This window comes from Bos javanicus, chromosome 7, assembly GCF_032452875.1.
Source record: "Bos javanicus breed banteng chromosome 7, ARS-OSU_banteng_1.0, whole genome shotgun sequence".
NCBI classification, from domain to species: domain Eukaryota; kingdom Metazoa; phylum Chordata; class Mammalia; order Artiodactyla; family Bovidae; genus Bos; species Bos javanicus.
Window position 1 is genome coordinate 11,875,655 of NC_083874.1, and position 21,433 is coordinate 11,897,087.

Genomic DNA, 21,433 nt, shown 5'->3' on the forward strand with positions numbered 1-21,433 from the left:
TACATGTGGAGAAGGAAATGGCAACCCGCTCCAGTGTTCTTACCTGGAGAATCCCAGGGACAGGGGAGCCTGGTGGGCTGCCATCTATGGGGTCGCACAGAGTCGGACACGACTGAAGCGACTTAGCAGCAGCAGCAGCAGTGTATACATGTCAATCCCAATTTCCCAATCCATTCCACCCTCACTTCCTTCTTTGATATCCATATGTTTGTTCTGTATGTCAAGATTTTAAAAATATTATAAAAGTATAATTGATTCATGATGTTGTGTTTCAAGTATACAGCAAGGTGATTCAGTCATACATATACATGTATGTGTGTATATTCTTTTTCAGATTCTTTTTATTTAGAGGTTAATGGCAATCCACTCCAGTATCCTTGGCCTGGAAAATCTCATGGACAGCGGGGCCTGGTGGGCTGCAGTTCATGGGGTCGCAAAGAATCAGGCACGACTGAGCGACTGACACTAACACACACACATAAAACACTGAGTGTAGTCCTTTGTGCTGCACAGGAGGCCCTTGTTGGTTATCTGTTCTATGTATGGTAGTGTGTATATGTTAATCTCAAATTCCTAATGTATCCCTCCCCCCCGACCCCTTTGGTAACCATGTTTGTTTTCTATGTTGGTGGGTCGATTTTTGTTTTGTAAATAAGTTCATTTGCATCATTTTTTTAGATTCCACATATAAGCGATATATGATATTTGTCTTTCCGGCTTAATTCACTTAGTATGACAATCTCTAGGTTCAACGGTGTTTCCGTAAATGGAATCGTTTCATTCTTTTTTATGACTGAGTAATAATCCATGGTATATATGGACCACATCTCCTTTATCCATACGTCTGCCAATGGACATTTAATAAGGTTGCTTCTGTGTCTTGGCCCTTGTGCATAGTGTGGGCAGGTGCTTCCTCTGAATAAGGTCTGGTGGGTGAGGTCAATGAGGCCTCCATCCTCTCCCCTGTTTTCTAGCCACACTAATATCTTCTTCTCGTATTCTCCTGTCCTCTGCCCCTGCCCCTCATCTGGTAACCCCGCTCTTCTCCGTACATTCTCTCCAGCCCCAAGGCCTTTGCACATGTTCCCCTCCTCACCCACCTGGCACAAAGTGGTTGCTCCTCTGCAAATATTTATTGACATTCTGACTTCCAGGGAGCTAGAGAAAAATCTAGATCCTTCCTATACTTGGGTTGACAGAGACATAAACTTGGCTGAGATCCTGGGAGAGGGTAAGTGGGGTGGGGGAATTAACCAGGGGCAGCACAGTGGAGGCAGCCAAGCCAGCCTCGGGTTACAGGTACCACATGTTAGCTGTGTGATTGTGGGCAGGTACTTAACTCCTCAGAGTCTCAGTTCCCCTGTCAATTAACTAAGTGTAGAACACTCACCTCCGAGAAGACGATGGCACCCCACTCCAGTACTCTTGGCTGGAAAATCCCATGGGCGGAGGAGCCTGGTAGGCTGCAATCCATGGGGTCGTGAAGAGTCAGACACGACTGAGTGACTTCACTTTCACTTTTCACTTTCATGCATTGGAGAAGGAAATGGCAACCCACTGCACCGTTCTTGCCTGGAGAATCCCAGGGACGGGGGAGGCTGGTGGGCTGCTGTCTATCGGGTCGCACAGAGTCGGACACGACTGAAGCGACTTAGCAGCAGCAGCAGCAGAACACCACCTGGTAAAGATACTGAGGCATAAAATGAGACCTCAGTATTTAAAGCCACAAGCATATAACCTGGCAAAGAGAATAAACTTAATGAATGCTGGTTCCTTCATCAGTCAATTCTGGTATGACTTAGGGGCAAGTAATAAAAATTTAAATGATGATGATAGCAAACATTTATATGTTGTTGTTTAGGTGCTAAGTCGTGTCCAATTCTTTTGCGACCCCATGGACTATAGCCCACCAGGCTCCTCTGTTCATGGGATTTCCCGGGCAAGAATACTGGAGTGGGTTGCTGTTTCCCTTTCCAGGGGATCTTCCCGACCCAGGGATCAAAACTGCATCTCCTGCTTGGCAGGTGGATCCTTTACCTGGGAAGCCCAAAATAATAAATGCAATTTAATAAACAATATAATCCCAGAGAGTTCTCGTTATCTAGAAGGGGACATGAAAATCCTCTTTGAGAAGAAAAATTTGAACTGCAGCCTGAAAGATTTGCAGAGGGCCAACTAGACAAGGAGGGAGAGGGTTGAAGGCAAGTGTTAGCAGGAAAAGAGATGGCCGTCATATGATTGCATGGTAGAAAGGAGATTTTCCTGTTGGAAGAACAGAAAGCCAAAGTGGCTGGAGTACAGAAATGGTGGTCAGGGGAAATCAAGTCAGGCAAGGTCTTGTGGTCATGGTATAACCTGGGTTTATTCTAAGCCTGATGGTAGCCACTGGAAGATTTTAATGAGGGAATTACAGACATCTGGCTTCCCAGACTCAGTGTGTCCACCATCCAGCTCTTTCCCCACTTTTTATTGGAATTTAGTTTCTTTACAATGTTGTGTTAATTTCTGCTGTACAGCAAAGTGAATCAGCTCTCTTTCTATATATCTCCCCACTTTGTCACCATGGAACTCTTGAGTAGAGTTCTCTGTGCTATACAGGACTTTCTCAATAGTTATCTATTTTATACCGAGTAGTGTGTATATGTCAGTCCCAATGTCACAACCCAGCTTTTGATCTTCCTTCAAACCTCCCCCTTCCTGCATCTTCCCCGTCTCAGTTGATAATTCCATCCTTCAGGTGGCCCGGTCTTAATTCCTCTTTGCCACCACACACTCCATCCTTCCATTGGGAGCACTGGTGGCCGCCATACTGTTTTCCGCAGCACGACACGCCATGTGTCGTCCCATTGTCCCAAAGTCATCCATTGTCACTCTGCTCATGGTGGCATCCTGAGGTCCTCCTCCCTGAGTGGCTGGTGCATAGCAGGTACTCCACAAAGCCTTGTGAATAATTGAATGATCATCACTTGGTGGTCCATTTATAACCAGAAAGCCATTCTTCCCTTCCTTTTCTTTCCCACCACTGCCCCTGCCCCATCCAACAAGCCATGTGAGGTGGAAAACTGGGGTTCTGGAGTCCTGGGGTCCTGGGTTCACATTCTCTCTTGGCAGCATGGACCTCCATGCCTTTGTAACTTCTCTGGGCTTCCGTTTCCTCGTCTGTAAAATGGGACTCCTCCTAATGATGGCTTGGACGCAGGGAGCACTTGGTGAGCCCAGGCAAGTTTCCTGGTGCACAGTGATCTGTGGCAGCTATATATAAATTGGGGCCTCCTTTGTACTCCCACTGCCTTTGTCCTAGTTCTAGTCCTCATTACGCTGGTCTGCTCTTGCGGCTGCCTCCTAACTCCTGCCTCCTTCACCACCAATCTGTCCTTTCAGCTGTCAGGCTTGTCTTCCTGACGCCAGCCCTAATCACATCCCTTCCCTGCTCCGAAACCTCACATGACTCCCACTGTCCACACAGCAGGACCCACCTCCTCCGCCTCCAGTTCACAGCCTCCAGTGGTCCAGCCCACCCCGATTTCCCACCCCCCTCCCATCATGTTTCCTGAGGGAAGTTTTCTGCCTCTATAGGGCATTCTCAGTCTGAGAAGCCTCTCCCTCCTCCCATTCTGCTCCTAATTCCCTGTCATCCTTCCAGGGAGGGGCACAGGAGATAGTCCATCTTGGGTGCCCACTAGGATAGCACTGGGCAGGAGGGAAGTCAGATTCGCTGCATTTCAGAGGCTCAGAGAAGTTAGCGCAAAGGCTAGATAATGAGAGGATGCAAGGTCAGGGTTTAACTCCAGGTCTAAGGTTTTGTTAAGATCTTTTGCTTTGCTGCATTTTCAGACTTGGGCTCCACAATCACACTGTCCCCCGCCCTCCTGTCTGTATTCATTTCCTCCTCCTTCCTGCCTCCGACAGCCCTGAGGCCAGAAGGACTTGTACTTGACTCTGTCATCCACTTATTTGCATGGTCATCTAAGGGCAAGGCTGAGTTCATCTCAGTGTTATCCTTGTGTCCCGCACAACTAGATCTAAACCCATCATCTCTCACCTGGACCACTGTGGTCATCTCCGCCCACTTCCAACCTCCCAGTTTCTGGTCTGGACCCCCAGAGGGATCTTATTTTAGTATGTAAGTCAGATCATGTCTCTGTAATGCTCAGAACCTTCCTTGGCTCCTGCTTTACTCAGAACAAAAGTCCAAGTCCTCACCATGGCCCACAGACTCCTGCACACTGCCCCATCACCTCCCTGCCCTCATTTCCTCCCGCTGACACCCTGGTTCACTCAGCTGTGTGGCCTTCTTGACATTCCTCAAGTGTACCAGGCATGGTCCTGCCTCAGGACCTTTGCACTGGCTGTCTTTCTGCCTAGAGTTTTCCTCTAACATATTCCTGTAACTCACGTCACATCTCTTCCCCACTGACTCTTTCTCTGGACCTGACCTACAAGGTACACTCAGCACTGGCCGCGCGTAGCCATCATACACCTGAGTTGAGATGTACCCTAAGTGTAGAATATGCTAACCAGATTTCAAAGACTTAAAGTCTAAAGGAAAGAATATATAAAATGTCTTATGAGTAATCTTTCATAGTGATTGCCTATTTAAATCATAATACTTCAGATGTTGTTATTTAGTCACTGAGTCATGTCCGACTCTTTGTGACCCCATGGAATATAGCCCACCAGGCTCCTCTGTCCATGGGATTTCCCAGGCAAGAATACTGGATTGGATTGCCATTTCCTTTGCCAGGGGATCTTCCTGACCCCAGGATTGAACCCATGTCTTCTGCTTGGCAGGCAAATCTTTACCACTGAGCCACCTGGGAAGCCCAATACTTAAGATATACCTGGTTGAATCAAGTATATTATTACAATTAATGTCATCTGTTTCTTTGGGCTTTTAATGTAGCTGTTGGCAAATTTTAAATTTCACACATAGTTCTTCCTTTTTTTTCCTTTTTTCTTTTCTTATTGAAGTATAATTGATTTACAATGTTGTGTTAATTTCTGTTGTACGCCAAAGTGATTCAGTCATACATATATATAATTCTCTTTTTTATGTGCTTTTTCATTACAGTTTATCATAGGATATTGAAGAGTTCTCTGTGCTATGTAGAGAGTGTTTATTCATTCTATATATAAAAGCTTACATCTGCTAACCCCAACCTCCCACTCCATCCTTCCCCCAACATGCCCCCCTTGGCAACCACCAGTCTGTTCGCTATGTCCAACATACGGCTCTTCTTGAAGTTCTACTGGGCGATGCTGGTCTGAACACCTTTAACACTGAACTACTACCCAGCCAGGCGGGAAAGAGCAGTTGGCCTTTACTAATTGAAATGGTGTCATCGCTCCCCTCATCCTGCCCCACTTTGCCAGCACGCCCTCTTCCCTGCCCTGCTTTTCTTCCTTGTACTCATCGCCCTGACATCTGGCACATTTACGGGGTTTATTCTCAGCCTCCCACACACAGATAGGGATTCCTATGACTCGTGTCCCCAAGACCTGGCACACTGTAGATGCTCAGTTAATGTTTGTGAAGTCAGTGAATGAAAACTCAGGGAATGCTTGTCCAGGTGGCTCCGTGGTAAAGAATCCGCCTGCCAGCTCAGGAGACATGGATTTGATCTGTGGGTGGGGAAGATCCCCTGGAGGAGGAAATAACAACCCACTCTAGTATTCTTGCCTGAAAAATCCCATGGACAGAGGAACCTGGCAGCTACAGTCCATGGGATCGCGAAGAGTAGGACACGACTGAATGAGCACACACGCACACGCACACACACACACACACACCCTTAACAATGGCTTTTACCTGCTGAGAAAGAAGAAAGTAAAATAGACTGGTGATCTACAGGATGGAGTTTGAGAAATCCAAATGAAAATTGGGAGAGGAATAGAAAAAATATATAATTAAATGAATGAAAATTTCCTTGGGGTTGCTTGGCAAGGCCCTCACCTACACTTCAGCTTCATGGCATCACTGAAATCCCCACCATGCGCCATTTCCTTCATTGAATTTGCCTTCCCACCCCAGGCTGTCTGTCTCAGCCATTTCCTTAGCCTAGAAAGTTCTTCCCCCACTGATCAGATTCCACCTGCTCATCCATGAATCCTCAGCTTGAAACGGGAATCTCCTGGGGTCCCAGATGAGTTAACACTACCTGCTGTGTACCCTCAGAGCTGTTTTTTTCACCTGCTCTCTCTAAGAATGCATCACACCCCCAATGGATTCAATCTCTGTGTGCATTTTTTGATGAAACTGTTTTTCTCCTGCATCAGCCCTACAAAGCAGGGAGCGCCTCAAGTATTGCTTTGCCCAAGACATACGATGTGTTTAGATGTACATTTGATGATGGTGGAAGAGGAGGTTAGCCCAATCTAATAAACGCATCTCTGTCCTGGGAATGGTGTCTCTGGTGGTAAAGAGCTACTCTTAGTGCAGGAGACCCGAGATCAATTCCTGCATCAGGAAGATCCCCTGGAGAACGGAATGGCGGGTGGCTCCCCACTCTAGTATTCTTGCCTGGAGAATCCCATGGCAGAGGAGCCTGATAGGCTACAGTCCGTGGGGTCACAAAGTGTCCGACACAACTGTGCGACTAGCACTTTAACTTTCTGTCCTAGGAGTAGTTGGGAAAGAGCTGGGAATACTCCTGTCTTAGTTTGGAGTGCCCCCACATTGACCCTGAGACAAGAATTTGGGTCCAAGTAGTTCATCTGGGAAGTGACTCCAGGAAATATGGGTGGGGGACAAGGGTGGGGAGACAGGGAAGAATGAGGAGTTGAGCAGGTTACCCTGGAGAGGCAGCTGGGCTCAACCTCTCTGGGAGCCTGTATGAAACTCACACCTCAGAGCAATCTGGAAGGAGGGGGCGAGAGACCTGGGGAATTCATCCACCTCTTCCCAGCGATCTTTGGTGGAGGGCTGCTCTCACAGGGGAATTCACTGCCTGGGTCTGTCTTAGCTTCAGAGAAAGTCCTGAGACAAAAGCGGGCCAATACAGTTTATTAATACAGGTGCCAATACAGGTTGTTAATAGATGCAGATACTGATGGTCTCAAAGACAAAGAGATGTACTATTACTATATATAAAATAATATATTTATATTTATATATAAAATAAATCATCAACAAGGACCTACCATATAGCACAGAGAACTCTCCTCAATATTTTGTTAAGTAATCTATATAGGAAAAGAATTTGAAAAAGAATGGTTGTATGTGTATGTATAACTGAATCACTTTGCTGTCCACCTGAAACTGACACAGAGTTGTAAATCATTTATACTCCAATATACAATAAAAATTAAAAAAAAAAAAGACAAAGAGGGACTTCCCTGGTGGTCCAATGGTTAAGACTCCACACTTCCACTGCAGGGAGCATGGGTCAGTCCCTAGTCAGGGAACTAAGATCCTACCTTCTGCATGCGCAGCCAATAAATAAAGACAGATGTAGATACTGGTTATTCACAGGCCAAAGTTGTAAGACTCAGACTCCTGGACAAGAATGAAGATACCCCCCAAATTACTTCTGTGGTCTCCATCCTGTTAATCACAGTACATGCTCAGTAGCCTCTGACGGTTCACAACCCCATGGATTGTAGCCTGCCAGGCTCCTCTGTCCATGAAATTTTCCAGGCAAGCATACTAGAGCAGATTTCCTACTCAAGGGGATCTTCCTGACCCAGGGATCCAACCTGTGTCTCCTGCATTGGCAGGCAGATTCTTTCCCACTGTGCCACCTGGGAAGCCCATTCTTAACCACAGAATCCTCTGTTTTTCCACATTCCTTGCTCATCATCTGAGGTTCCAGTGACAACCTTTTCTGTGCCATGGTGCCATGGTCATCCCTACTACGTATCTTATTTAGGAAACAGGTCTAGGGGGTTCCTTGGGCTGAGGAAGGGCTGTGGAACCCCTGGTCTCCCTTGTCTCACCAGAAACACTTTTACAAGTGAGGTCTTAGGATGGGATCTTTATGTAAGGGGTGAGGGAAGGGGGCTTTCTACAGAAGGCTCATCTCACCTATTGCCATGACTCTTACTTGCATTTATAAGAGTGACTTTTTGCCCTGAGGCTTTGGGTCTGTAGCCCTCTCTGGGGCTGATGCCAGCTAGTCCACCCCAGCAGGGCCACACCCATTATTTGAGGTTTTGGGGTGTTTTTTTTCCATTTATTTCCCAATAGCTTAACACACTTCCTGTGTGCCAGGCACAACACCTACCACTTCACATGTATTAATTTGTTTCATCCTCACATCCCTTTGAGGGTTCAGTACTGTTTTATCCTTGTTATCCAAAAGGGAGAACTGAGGCATGAAGTGGAAAAGTGACTTACCCACAGTCACCCAGCTGGGAAATGGTAGAGCTGGAATTTGAACCCATGCAGGCGTAGGTCTTAGTACTAAGCTACTTTCTTGCCGGTTGGTAAAGTGACCTGAGCCCAAAGGGTCTGTCACTCCCCTGGTGCCTCCAAGCTTCCCCACAATCCATCCTGATCTTGGGTTGTGAAATACACCGAGTATCACCCAACCATGTGCCATGGGGAAAATTTCTCTTCTCAGCCCAACATGTATTGAGTGAAAGGAAGTGAAAGTCACTCAGTTGTGTCTGACTCTTTGCAACCTCATGGACTATACAGTCCATGGAATTCTTCAGGCCAGAATACTGGAATGGGTAGCCTTTCCCTTCTCCTGGGGATCTTCCCAACCCAGGGATCGAACCCAGGTCTCCCACATTGCAGGCGGATTCTTTACCAGCTGAGCCATACAAGGGAAGCATTTATTGAGTATTAAGACCTATTTGGGGTCCTTGTAAATCATCTTTTATCCTGTGAAGCAGGTACTATTAACACTGTTTTACATATGACAAAACTGAGACCCAGCCTGTGGTCACCCTGCCAAGAAACCAACCTGGCGCTCTGTGACGACCTAGAGGAGTGGAATGGGAGCAGGGAGAGAGGCTCAAGAAGGAGGGGATATATGCATATATATGTATATATGTATCAGTCAGTCAGTTCAGTCGCTCAGTCGTGTGCGACTCTTTGCAACCCCATGGAATGCAGCACGCCAGGCTTCCCTGTCCATCACCAACTCCCGAAGCTTGCTCAAACTCATGTCCATCGAGTCAGTGATGCCATCCAACCATCTCATTCTCTGTCATCCCCTTCTCCTCCCGCCTTCCGTCTTTCCCAGCATCAGGGTCTTTTCCAATGAGTCAGTTATTTGCATCAGATGGCCAAAGTATTGGAGCTTCAGCTTCAGCATCAGTCCTTCCAGTGAATATTCAGGACTGATTTCCTTTAGGATTGATTGATTTGATCAATCAATTGTATATGTATAATTGAGTCTATGTATAATTATGGCTGATTCTCATTGTTCCACAGCAGAAACGAACACAACACTGTAAAGCAATTATCCTCTAATTAAAAAATTTTAAAGAAACCACAGCATTGAACCCTCCACCCACCTCTCTGACCCTGAAACCCAGCGTCTGCCTTCTGTTCTGGCTTCTTTCTTCCAGCATCTTGGCAACAGTTGGGACGGAGTTTGACCTAAGGACGCTGAGGGCAGTTCGAGTGCTGCGGCCGCTCAAGCTGGTGTCTGGAATCCCAAGTGCGTGAGTTTCTAACCCTGGCAAGGGGTCTGCTCAGGGGTCCTGGGAGCCCTCCATTTCCCTTCTGCAAGAAGGTCTCATAGGCGCCCTCAGATGCTTCCCTAGCCTGGGTCAGGGCAGCCTTATCTTTGGGGAAGCCCCTTCAGGGACCTCCACCCCTAGGAATGTGGCTGCAGGTCTGGGTGAGCTCCTAAAAGCCAGCCAGGAGCCTCACCCATCACCACAGCACCCATTAACTGAGCACTTCTCTATTAGGAGCCATGCTAAGCACACCCAGGACCCCATTCTATAATCACAACCCTGTGAAGTTGATAGGACCAAAATCTCCATTTTACAGAGGAGAAAACTGAGGCTCAGGGCAGCTGAATAATTTGAGCAAAATCATGTGGCTGAGAATGGAAGAGTTAGGAGTTAGCCAGTCTGCCCCCACAGCCTGATTAATATTGGTGGCAATTAATATTGGTGGCAATGATGGTTACCATTTATTGAGTGCCTACTGCATACCAGGCATGGCAGAAAGAGCTTTTTGTGTATTATCTTTTCCAATGTGTTGGCTCTTTGCATCAGGTGGCCAAAGTATTGGAGCTTCAGCATCAGTCATTCCAATGAATATTCAGGGTTGATTTCCTTTAAGATTGACTGGCTTGATTTTCTTGCTGTGCAAGGGACTCTCAAGAGTCTTTTCTTCAAGAGACCAGAGATGCCTACATCATGTTAAATCAAGTTCCATCCCAAAGCTAATACTAATAAGAATCTCTGTTTAATGACTATCTATGATATGCCAAGGGCTTTGCTAGGTATGAACCCTCTCATTTAACTGAGAGGGAGGTGCTAAGTCTCATCCCCATTTACAGATGAAGAGCCTGGTAAATTAAGATTCTTAGTTGGAGTTTCAATATTAAACTCTCAAAGATTAATAGAATGAATATATAGAAAAGTAGAAGGATATAGTAGACCCGAAAAGTACTATAAACCAATTCAACATAATTAAGATTTATATAGTTTTCACCCAACAGTAGGATACGAATTCTATTCAAGTTCTCATAGACTATAAACTGGGAGACACTGAAGAGTATCCAAGGACATAAAACAAGAAATCCTCATTTTAACCACATAATTTGTTGTTGTTTAGTCATGTCTAGCTCTTTTGTGACCAGGGATCAAACCTGTGTCTCCTGCATTGGCAGGCAGATTCTTTACTGTTCATCCACTTGGGAGCATTTTAACACAGACTTTCCTAAAGGTTGGTTACAGACATGGGATTTGACATCAAGTCCAACCTGGGTTCAAATCCTGGCCCCGTTATTTCTCACACCTTGAGGCTGAATCCTCATTTTAAGCATGACATCCTCTGAGCTTTGCTTCCCACCTCTGTAAAATGGGGATGATTTTACACATGTACCTGCCTCATGGGGTTGTTGCTAAAAGCCAATGAAATAATATCTGGGTTTGGGTTGGAACTAGGATGTTGACTGCTTTCCCAGAAAGAGCTGCAGCTGATGCATATGGCATTGTATGAATTAGGAAAAAGACTCCCCCTCTTGGTGGAAAAAGGTTAGAAAAAGGTACCCTGATCTGCATGAAAATTGTGCAACACCCAGGAATAGGGCTCAGAAAGCTATGAATTTCCACTTCTTACTTGCCTCAAAAGTCATCAAACAGGACAGCCTATGCCCAGTACTTTAAAAAATATTTTTAAAATAGAGGTGGGGAATTTCCAGTGGTTGGAACTCAGTGATTTCACTGCCATGTTCCTGGGCTCAGTCCCTGGCCAGGGAGCTAAGATCCCGCAAACCAAATGGTGCAGCCGAAAGAAAACCAAAAAAAAAAAAAAAAGTGCTTAAAATATAAGGAAGGATTGTTCCTGTTATTAAAGTGAGCAGCCTCTATGTCTTCCGTCCATCTTCCCTCACCATTGCCCCGTCCTGTCTCCCGCATCCCGCGTGCTCTGAGTTTCCTCAGGAGGCATCTTGGGGGTGGCGTTTCAGGGTACCTCCTCACAGGCCTCTGGGGCCTCTCTCTCTCTGTGTCTCCCCAGGTTTACAAGTCGTCCTGAAGTCGATCATGAAGGCAATGATCCCCCTGCTGCAGATCGGCCTCCTCCTATTTTTTGCAATCCTTATTTTTGCAATCATAGGGTTAGAATTTTATATGGGAAAATTTCATACCACCTGCTTTGAAGAGGGCACAGGTAGGTCCGAGCAGCATCATAGATTTTTTTTTTCCCAGCCTTCCTCCCCTTTCTTTTCTCCCTTGGGGACAAGCTCCTGGACAAGATCTGCAGGGCTTTGCTTCGTTCTCCTGGAAGCTGGGAGAACATCTTCCCAAAGCTAAGGCAGGCAGGGGATGAAACCGCCCCAGAGATCTTGGTTGTTGCTGGGATGTTACACTGGGGTACCTGAGAAGCTGTCCCAGGGTAAGTGGTTTACTGGGGAAGTGATCCCAGGAAACACCTTCAGGTGAGTGAGAAAGTGAGACGGGGGGGATCTAGTAACATCTAGGAACGTTATCAAGTAGGTTACCATCTTGGGCAAGGTCACCAGACCTCAGCTCCATTGGGCACCTAGGGGAAACAGGGTAGGTTGCATGCCTTAGACCCATCCCACATGAGGGGCACAGGAGCTGGGTATTTATCCACCAAATTCTGTCCAACATTGGCGGGGATTGAGCCCCTTATGGGCATTAATGCCCTGGCATAGCTGGCTGCCCCAAACGCTGGGCAGGTAAAGGCATCAAAGATATTTTCAGTGGGAACATGTAGGGGCAAAAGACAGCAGAATACAAATGCAGTGCCTACAGCCTCTGCCTAGCTACCCTGCAGCGACCCGAGACCCTAGCATGTGCTGAGTTCTGAACCTCCTTGTTGTTGTTTAGTTACCAAGTCGTGTCCAACTCTTGGTGATAACATGGACTGTAGCCTGCCAGGCCCCTCAGTCCATGGGATTTACCAGGCAAGAATACTGGAGTAGGTTGCCATTTCTTTATCCAGAGGGTCTTCCTGACCCAGGAATCGAGCCTGCGTCTCCTGCATTGGCAGGTGGATTCTTTACCACTGAGCCACCAGAGAAGCCTGAAACCTCCTTACCCTGAAGGAAGGGAGAGTTAAGGGTGACTCGTCCTAGTCTCCCCAAGAAGATGCCTTAAAACATCCCACTGGGAGTCCTGGCACCAGCCAATCAGCATCAAGCACAAACAGGATCTTGGCTCCTCCCCTCCCCACACTGTGCCACAGTCAACCCCTTAGCTTAGCGGCTTCCCTGGTGGCTCAAGTGTTAAAGAAGACCCCTGCCAATACAGAGACATGGTTTTAATCCCTGGTCCTGTAAGATTCCCTGGTCCTGTAAGATCCCCTGGAGAAGGAAATGGCAACCCACTCCAGTGTTCTTGCCTGGGAAATCCCATGGACAGAAGAGGCTGACAGACTACAGTTCATGGGATCACAAGAGTCGGACATGACCTAGAGACTAAACAATAAACAAGAAAGGATCGGGGAGGATGACTCAGGAAAAAAAACCAGGAAGACCAGAAGTCACAGACTTAGTCTCTGAAACAGCAGTGAAACAGCCTGGGTGTCCCTCAGTTCAGTTCAGTTCAGTCGCTCAGTCGTGTCCGACTCTTTGCGACCCCATGAATCACAGCACGCCAGGCCCCCCTGTCCATCACTGACTCCCGGAGTTCACTCAGACTCACGTCCATCGAGTCGGTGTCCCTAGCTATCCGTATACTCAGGGACCTAATAGCTTCTGCATTCATCTTTGACTACGTCTCCTGCTATGCAAACCTGGCTACTTGCTCTCTGAAGCCAAAGAACCAAATGAAATCAAATAAGAGGGAAGCTTGTATTTCAGTACTTGGACCATGGGCCTCCTTGCTGTGGACGGGCTGAATGACAGTGTTAGTCGTGGGTCAAGGAAACTGCGAATGGAGACAGGGGAGCCTGTGTGAGAAGGGAAGGAGGTTTCAGGCCTGCCTTATTGGGAAGATAATTCTGTCCTGGAGTGGCTACCCATCCACCTTCTCTTCCTGGTGACCCCCAGGTAACCCAACCCTCTCCCCAGACCTCCCAGAGGGCAGGAAAACCCAGTAAGGAAGGTTTATTCAAGATGCTCTTTTTTTTTTTTTTTGCTTCCTTTTTTCTTGCTCCTCCCATCTCCTTCTCTCCTGGGCTTGTGAAGTTTGCTCAATATGGGATGTCCTAATTATTTCTTTCCCCAATGAAGAAGGTGTTAATTGAGACAGAGCTATTTCTGCTCCTGGCCTCGACACCTGGGCGGAAATGCTGGAGGGAGAGATGCAGGGCAGGGCCCCTTGGAAACATCAGCCGAGAGCAGAGAAACCAGGACTCCTGGATCCTGGGTTTTTTGTTTTTGTTGGTTCTCTCTCTATCTCTCTCTCCAGCCAAGGGGACAGAGGACTGGCTTGAGTCTAAATCAGGGTTGTAAGGGGACAGACGTGGGTGGGGCAACTGGAGGGTAGGAGGCCTTGATTTAGGGAAGATGACTGAAAAGCTCACAATTAAAAATATAAGAACGTGTGAGTAAGAGACAGATATATAGACACCCAGGCAGCAGGTTAATTTTAAAATATATTTATAACCAAATTCCTCAGACTCTCTGGATGGTTGCTTTTCTAGAAGCAGCCCCCAGAGTGTTTCGTGATGAGGGGGCTGGCAGGTCATAATCAGGAACACCGCTGGGCATAGCTGCTGAAGGTGGTCAGATTTCTCCTGCAGACAGGTTCTCCTTATAATCAGGAACCAATTTCCTGTGTGCCCAGCACTGTGCTAACACCCAGAGAAAGGAAAGGTGGGAGAGCTTCCTGTTTTCTAAGAGCTTCCAAAATAGTTTGAGGAAACAAGATTCCTCATCTGGAACTAGTCTGTAGCAGTGCAGGTTAATGCCTGCTTTGATCTCCTCACCAAATGTGAACATTTGGAAGCTATTGTAGCCCTGAGGTGGGGAGGAGGGGCAGGAAGGGACCAGAAGACTGGCCTAATCCAAGAGAGGGGAGGGTGTTGGTGGATGGGAATTGAGCCAGACTTGGACAGAAGGTGAAAATGGAGAAGGTTTGGGACAGAGGCAACCTTCCCAACAAACCGTGGTTCTCATTCATGATAGGAGCCCATGGAATTTTCCCTTGTGCCCCGAGTCTTATGTTTAAAAGATTTTGCCTTCCAATCTGTATTCATGAAACCAGCCCCTGTACCAAGTCTGACATGAAGGGGAAAAGTATTTCTCACAACTTAAACTAGCGATTGGGATGTCAATGCTTCTTGAGTTGTAGGCATCCCTTCTGATATGGCAAATGTCATTTTGCATGGCCTAGAGTTTCTATTTAACAGTAGTCTCAAAGGCCAGTAAGATTCATGCATTCTGTGTTGGCTTATTTCTCCCTGTTTCTTGCTAAGTGGAGGTTAAGAATGGTCTGTAAACCCTGTATGTGGCATGTGCATTGAGATATATTTTTGTTTCATGGGGAGTTTACACACTCAGCTGTTTGATTTCTTATCGGACAATATCACTCTCTAAAAATCTTCAAAAGTCTCACTCGCTGAATAGGATCCTGTCATATCTGTGGCTCTGGTCCAATGGGATGCTCTGTACACACCCAGGATGTTCTGTACTCCCCTGAGTCCGTGTTCTCGTGAAGGCATCTCCTCCCCCTCCCCTTCAACACCTTAGAATTCAGACTCAACCTTGATCACTCAGTCTGAGTTTGCCAGGAAGCTGCCTTTGGTTTCCAGCAAAAGGGGTGCCCATTGACATGTGTCTCTTTCATTGTGACATTTTCACAATCTGCCTCTTGCTCTCTGGGGAGAAAGCTTAGCTCCTGTGCCTAAGGTGGAGCACTGCGTGTACTGGCCTCCCTCGCCCCCAGAACGGCTCCCTGAGCCCAGTACATCTCAAGAAAAAAAAAAATCAGTCAGGCTATAGAAGAATAATACAACACAGTTGACGAATTTGTGCTAATGGAAGTCTGGAAAACACTGCCCCCAACCACTTCAAAATGCACACAGCAGATTTACCAAAGTTGACTGTTGTAGGGACCTTAAAGTCTATCTCAACAGATTTCAAAGGACAGAATGATACAAAACATATCTTCTGACCACAGTGCAATTAGGCTAGAAATTAGTAACAAATAGATAACACTAAAAGTGTTTGGAAATTAAGAGACATGCTTCTTACTTGTTGATGAAATGCTAAGATGTCTGAGATTTGCTTTTAAAATATTTTAGTGTGGGGAGGGGATGTGGATGAAACAAAATTAGCCCTGAGTTGATAAATGTTGAAATTGGTGATGGGTACATGGGAATTCATTACATTACTCTATTTTTGTATATATCTGACAAATTTTTGATGCTTCTTGGTTATCCACAAATCAGAGAATAAATAATAATGGAAACTGCTGAATATTTTACTTGAACAATAATGATAATAATGCATGACAGAATTTGTGAGGTGCAGTTAAAGCTGCACTTAAAGGGCAATTTATAGCCTTAAATAACATGAATCTATCTCAAAAGTCTAGGAAAAGAACAAAAAAGGGAACACAACTTAGAGAAGAAATTAATGAAATAGAAAACAGTGAATAGATCAACCAAGCCAAGCATTGGACTTTTTAGAAAAAGCCTGATAAGTCCATCCTAAGAGCCATTTTCCTGCAGATTCAACAGCATTGAATGTTCACTGGCCTGTTTCCCAGAGCTGGTTTTGCTGGCCCTTTCCCCTGACTTTGCTCCTCTTCCGTTTCCTAGATGACATTCAGGGTGAGTCTCCAGCACCGTGTGGGACAGAGGAACCTGCCCGCACCTGCCCCAATGGGACCAAATGTCAGCCCTACTGGGAAGGACCCAACAATGGGATCACTCAATTCGACAACATCCTGTTTGCAGTGCTGACTGTTTTCCAGTGCATCACCATGGAAGGGTGGACTGACCTCCTCTACAACGTAAGTGATGGGGGTGGTGGAGAGCCAGGCCCAGCCAACTCCTGAGGCTGGAGTGGAGGGACCCTGAACCAGGGAGGCAGCCGAAGGACAGCTCAGTATGGCCCCAGGAGAGCCAGCCTAAGGCTCCGTCCTTTGATGATATGGGCGTCTTGTCCTCAGAACTCTTAATAGGAAAGGACCTTTGGGAGGTGAGAATCTAGAGGGCACACAGATGCTGAATGATTTTTAATTGCACAAGTTTTTAAGTATAATTTTAGATTTTTGAACATGTAAAGGTGGCGTGAAGTTAAAAACCAACGTAGAGGAAAGACAGAGACGTGTCTTGGACACCTGTCCAAAGGGATTCTGTGCTGGAGCTCTTGCTAACTCTCCTCCAGCTGTGCCCCTCCCTATGGTGCTGATGGGAACTGGTGCCACCACCCCTCCACTTGCTAGATCATATTTTGGGTCATCTGAGATCCTAGCATTCCCTGCCCAAGCTTAGATTCCATGAACTTGGATTCTTCCATGAGTCTATTCTCTGACTACCTTACCCATGTATCCTCTGAGGTCTAAGAATGTCCTTGGGGTAGCTGTTGGCACAAATGCGGCTGGAATGTGGACATGCAGATTGGCACGTCCAGGCATGTGTGTGGAGCCCTCCCTCCCCTGCCCCCAGGTGGAGGCCATGGTCAAGGGGCAGGGAAGCCTGTCCCCACCCCTTAACCCAGTGCAGTCATCCAGACTCTCAATTCTAGACTGACCTTCCCAGTGCTTATGAAGATATGTTTGTGCAGAAGCATAGAGCATGTTTTATTTAGTAGTTTTTAAATATTCACACATATTATGTGGGCCTCAGTTGGTTCTCTTGTCCTCAGTCTTGAAAATGTTAAGGACAGGTCTGAAAGGATGTGCACGCCTCCCTGCCTCCCATTCTACCCTGTTCCCTGTCCCCCATCCCTGGACAGTTACGTACATCACACACTGCACAACCGCATCTTGGGAGTGTCATTCATATTATAGACCACATAGATTTCTACCATTATGTCCATATGTCCATTAGACAAATCTAAAGGATGTGGGGAAAAGCCATGGTGGCCTAGTTTGCCTAAAGACCTGGCCTGAGCATAGCATCTCTAGGAACAGACAGCAACTTGGAGATCGTCAGGAGCTTTCTTGGGTCAGGTTGTGTCACGGGGTTGGACATCCAGAAAGAGATTCAGAGGAAGACAATGGGAATGTGCTCAGTGGTGGGTGAGGAAATGAGAGCAGGACAACAAATTTCCAGAGGGTTCTATAGTCGGAAGAGCCACTGTCTGAGGAGATACTTACCCTGGAAGCTTCAAGCTGAACCACCTTGAGAGACGCAAGCTCAGGGGAAACAGTTGAAAGAACAGAGTTAGGCATCAGGCTGCCTGGGTTCCCTTCCCAACCCCACCACTTCCACGCTGTGCAACCTTGGGCAAGTTGCTTGCACTCTCTGTGTCTCCGTTTCCACATGTACAAAATGAAAAGCACAATCCTACCTACAGGGCACAAGGACTCAGTAAAAGTGAATATATGTGAAGCATTTAGAACCATGGCTGTAGGTAAGCTCTCTATAAGCCAAATTTTCCACCCCAACAGGCGCTCCTTTTTAGAAATATATGAATTTTTCATTGTGAAAACTCTGGCAGCGACTGAGGAAGTGAGGTGAGCCATTGGGTCCCACTTTGTTACCCGCTCTCACCCCACTGGTAACTGCCGCAGAGTAGCCATCTAGAACTTGCCATGCAGTTATATCCTACCTTCATGCTTTGGTAGAAACCCGAGCAGGAATTTGAGCCTGATGTGAGCCAAGAGCAGTAATAAAGTACCACACTGAGTGGCTTAAAACAACAGACATTTATTACCTTACAGTATGGAGGCCAGAAGGTGTTAGCAGGGCCAGGCACCCTCCAAAGGCTCTCAGGGAGAATTCTTCCTCGCCTCTCCCATCTTCCGGTGGCTGCCAACAATCCTTGGCATTCTTTGGCTTATTGATTCTGTCCTCCTCTTGAATATCCCATCTGCACAGGGCCATCTTCTTATAAGGACACTTATCGTGTTGGACTAGGGCCCACCCTACTCCAGTATAATGTCATCTTAACTAATTACATCTGTAATGACCCTATTCTTCTTTAAAAAAATTTTTTTTTCTTATGTGATTTTTTGGCTGGCTGCACTGGGTCTTCACCGCCGTGAGCAGGCTTTTCCTAGTTGCAGCACAGGGGCTTCTCATTGCAGTGGCTTCTCTAGTTCTGGAGCACAGGCTCTAGGGCATGAGGGCTTCAGTAATTGTGGCGCGTGGGCTAGTTGCCCCATGGCATATGGAATCTTTCAGGACCAGGGATCAAGCCTGTGTTCCCTGCATTGGAAGGTGGATTCTTAACCACTGGACCACCAGGGAAGTTCAACCTTATTTCTAAATAAGGTCACATCCTGAGGTCGTAGAGGTTAGATTTTCAACTTATCTTGGCTGGGGTGTGGGGGGGGTGGGGCAGTGGTGAGGGGGAATTGCATAATTCAGTTCATAGATCTCCCAAATAAACTACTTGCACTTGAACCCTTGTCTGCTGCTGCTGCTAAGTCGCTTCAGTCATGTCCAACTCTGTGCGACCCCATAGATGGCAGCCCACCAGGCTTCCCCCGTCCCTGGGATTCTCCAGGCAAGAACACTGGAGTGGGTTGCGATTTCCTTCTCCAATGCATGAAAGTGAAAAGTGAAAGTGAAGTCGCTTAGTTGTGTCCAACCCTCAGCGACCCCATGGACTGCAGCCCACCAGGCCCCTCCATCCATGGGATTTTCCAGGCAAGAGTACTGGAGTGGGGTGCCATTGCCTTCTCCAGAACCCTTGTCTGGGACTTCCTAAATTAAGACAGTCCACCTCCCATGGGAGGAAGGCTTAAGAAGAAAGGGATATATGTATACTTATAGCTGATTCATGTTGTCATACAGCAGAAACTAACAAACATTGTAAAGCAATTTTACTCCAATTGAAAGTAAATTTGTAAACAAAAAAAAGAAAAGACAACTCCTCAACCCAAAATACAACCACTAGGATCACTCATTGCTAAGGGCAGAAGCTAAGGTGGGATCTTTGAGTTTCTGCTTAGTGAAGACAGAGCTGTTGCTTTTCCAGACTCATCTGAGCCCTGCCCATGTGCTCTGCCATCTGCCAGGCCTGCCCTAGGACACGCCTAGCTCCATCCAGCCACAGGCAGGAGCAGTGTCTGGACTCTTTGTCCTTTATCTTGTGCTGGAGCCAAGCCCGTGGGCATGGCCTTACCAGCCATTGTCAGGTGAGATCCATGGGAGAGTCCGGAAGCACCTGCTTCAAGCATTTTAGAATCCACAGGCGTGGAGGCCAAACATCTCTTTTCTTTTCTCAACATTGAAATCCATTTGTTTATTCCATAATTACTTATCTTTAATTATTATTTTTAAAATGTAACTAATTTATTTTCAGCCAAATTGGGTCTCTGTTGCTGCACGCAGCTTTTCTCTAGTTGTGGTAACTGGGTTTCTTATTGCGGTGGCTTCTCTCATTGCAGAGCATAGGCTCTAGGGCATGCAGGCTCAGTAGCTGTGGCTCACGGGCTTAGCTGTTCATGGCATGTGGACTCTTCCTGGACCAGGGATTGAACCCATGTCCTCTGCATTGGCAGGGGGATTCTCAACCACAGAGCACTAGAGAAATCCGATAATTACTTACTGAATGTCCAGTGTGTGCCAGGGAAATGATCAGGTGATCAGGGATAGCACAATGAAGAAGAGAGACAAAAATCTCCACCCTTGTTGGGGAGACAGATGTGACCAATAAACGTTGGTAAATAATAAACTACTCAGAATGTGGAAGATAGACCTTAAGCAAGTGTATAATGTGGGACATAGTGACTTGACCCATTGTCCCATGAGGACCACAGCAGCATGAGAGGACAAGCGATGGGGTGCAGGGGCCAGTTTAGGTCAGGCAATCAGGGAGGGCTTCTCAGAGGAGGGGACGTTTCCACAGAGAAGAGAGTCAGGCAGATGTTTTAGAGAAGAGCGTTCTTGGCTGAGGGAACAGCAGCTCACCTCATGGTATGTTGGGGCCCCGTCCAGGTTTTTCTATTTTTCAGTTTATCTCTTTTCTTTCCCACTTGATTTCCCAGTTAAAGTGCTTTTAGAAAAAGCCTAACCTTAAGTAATCAGAAACACTGTCGAAGATTTATATCAGGATGTGCACCCCAGCATTATCTGTAAAAATAGAACAAAACTGGAAGCAACTGGTTAAATACCGTATGGTCCCTCCATATGATGGAGTATCATGTCGTCATTAAAAATCATCTGTTTGGAGAATATTTTAAGGATTCAGGGAAATGCTCACCATATATAATGACAAATAAGGGGAACTGATTCTTTTAAAAAGAACCAAGGTGTGCATGCTGTGCTAAGTCACTTCAGTTGTGTCCAACTCTTTGTGACCCAATGGACTGTAACCCACCAGGCTCCTCTGTCCATGGGTTCTCCAGGCAAGAATACTGGAATAGGTTGCCATGCCCTCCTTCAGGGGATCTTCCTGACCCAGGGATCGAACCAGTGTCTCTTAGGTCTCCTGTGCTGACAGATGGGCTCAGGCTAACATTGCAAAATACCATAGACAGGGCAGCTTAGACAACAAAAGTGTGCTTTCTCATAGTTCTGGAAACTAGAAGTCCGAGATCAGGGTGCCAGCATAGTCCAGTTCTGGCGAGGGCTCTCTTCCTGCTTGCGGATGGCTGCCTTCTCACTGTGCCCTCTCATGGTGAGGGGGGAGAGAGAGAACAAGCTCTCTGGGATCTCTTTTTACAAGGACACTAATCCCATCATAGGGGTCCCACTCTCCTGACCTCC

At 46.7% G+C, this 21,433-nt stretch overlaps 1 protein-coding gene across 5 annotated transcripts in view; it reads left to right on the top strand.

Moving 5' to 3' along the window:
- The window catches only part of CACNA1A (calcium voltage-gated channel subunit alpha1 A), a 253,586-nt gene that overhangs the window by 107,743 nt on the left and 124,410 nt on the right, over positions 1–21,433 (top strand). For all 5 annotated transcript variants that reach the window (XM_061421929.1, XM_061421925.1, XM_061421926.1 and 2 more), the window contains 3 exons: positions 9,520–9,611; positions 11,651–11,803; positions 16,367–16,560. In XM_061421929.1, coding sequence (XP_061277913.1) covers positions 9,520–9,611; positions 11,651–11,803; positions 16,367–16,560 — 439 coding nt within the window. The remainder of the gene's footprint in view (positions 1–9,519; positions 9,612–11,650; positions 11,804–16,366; positions 16,561–21,433) is intronic.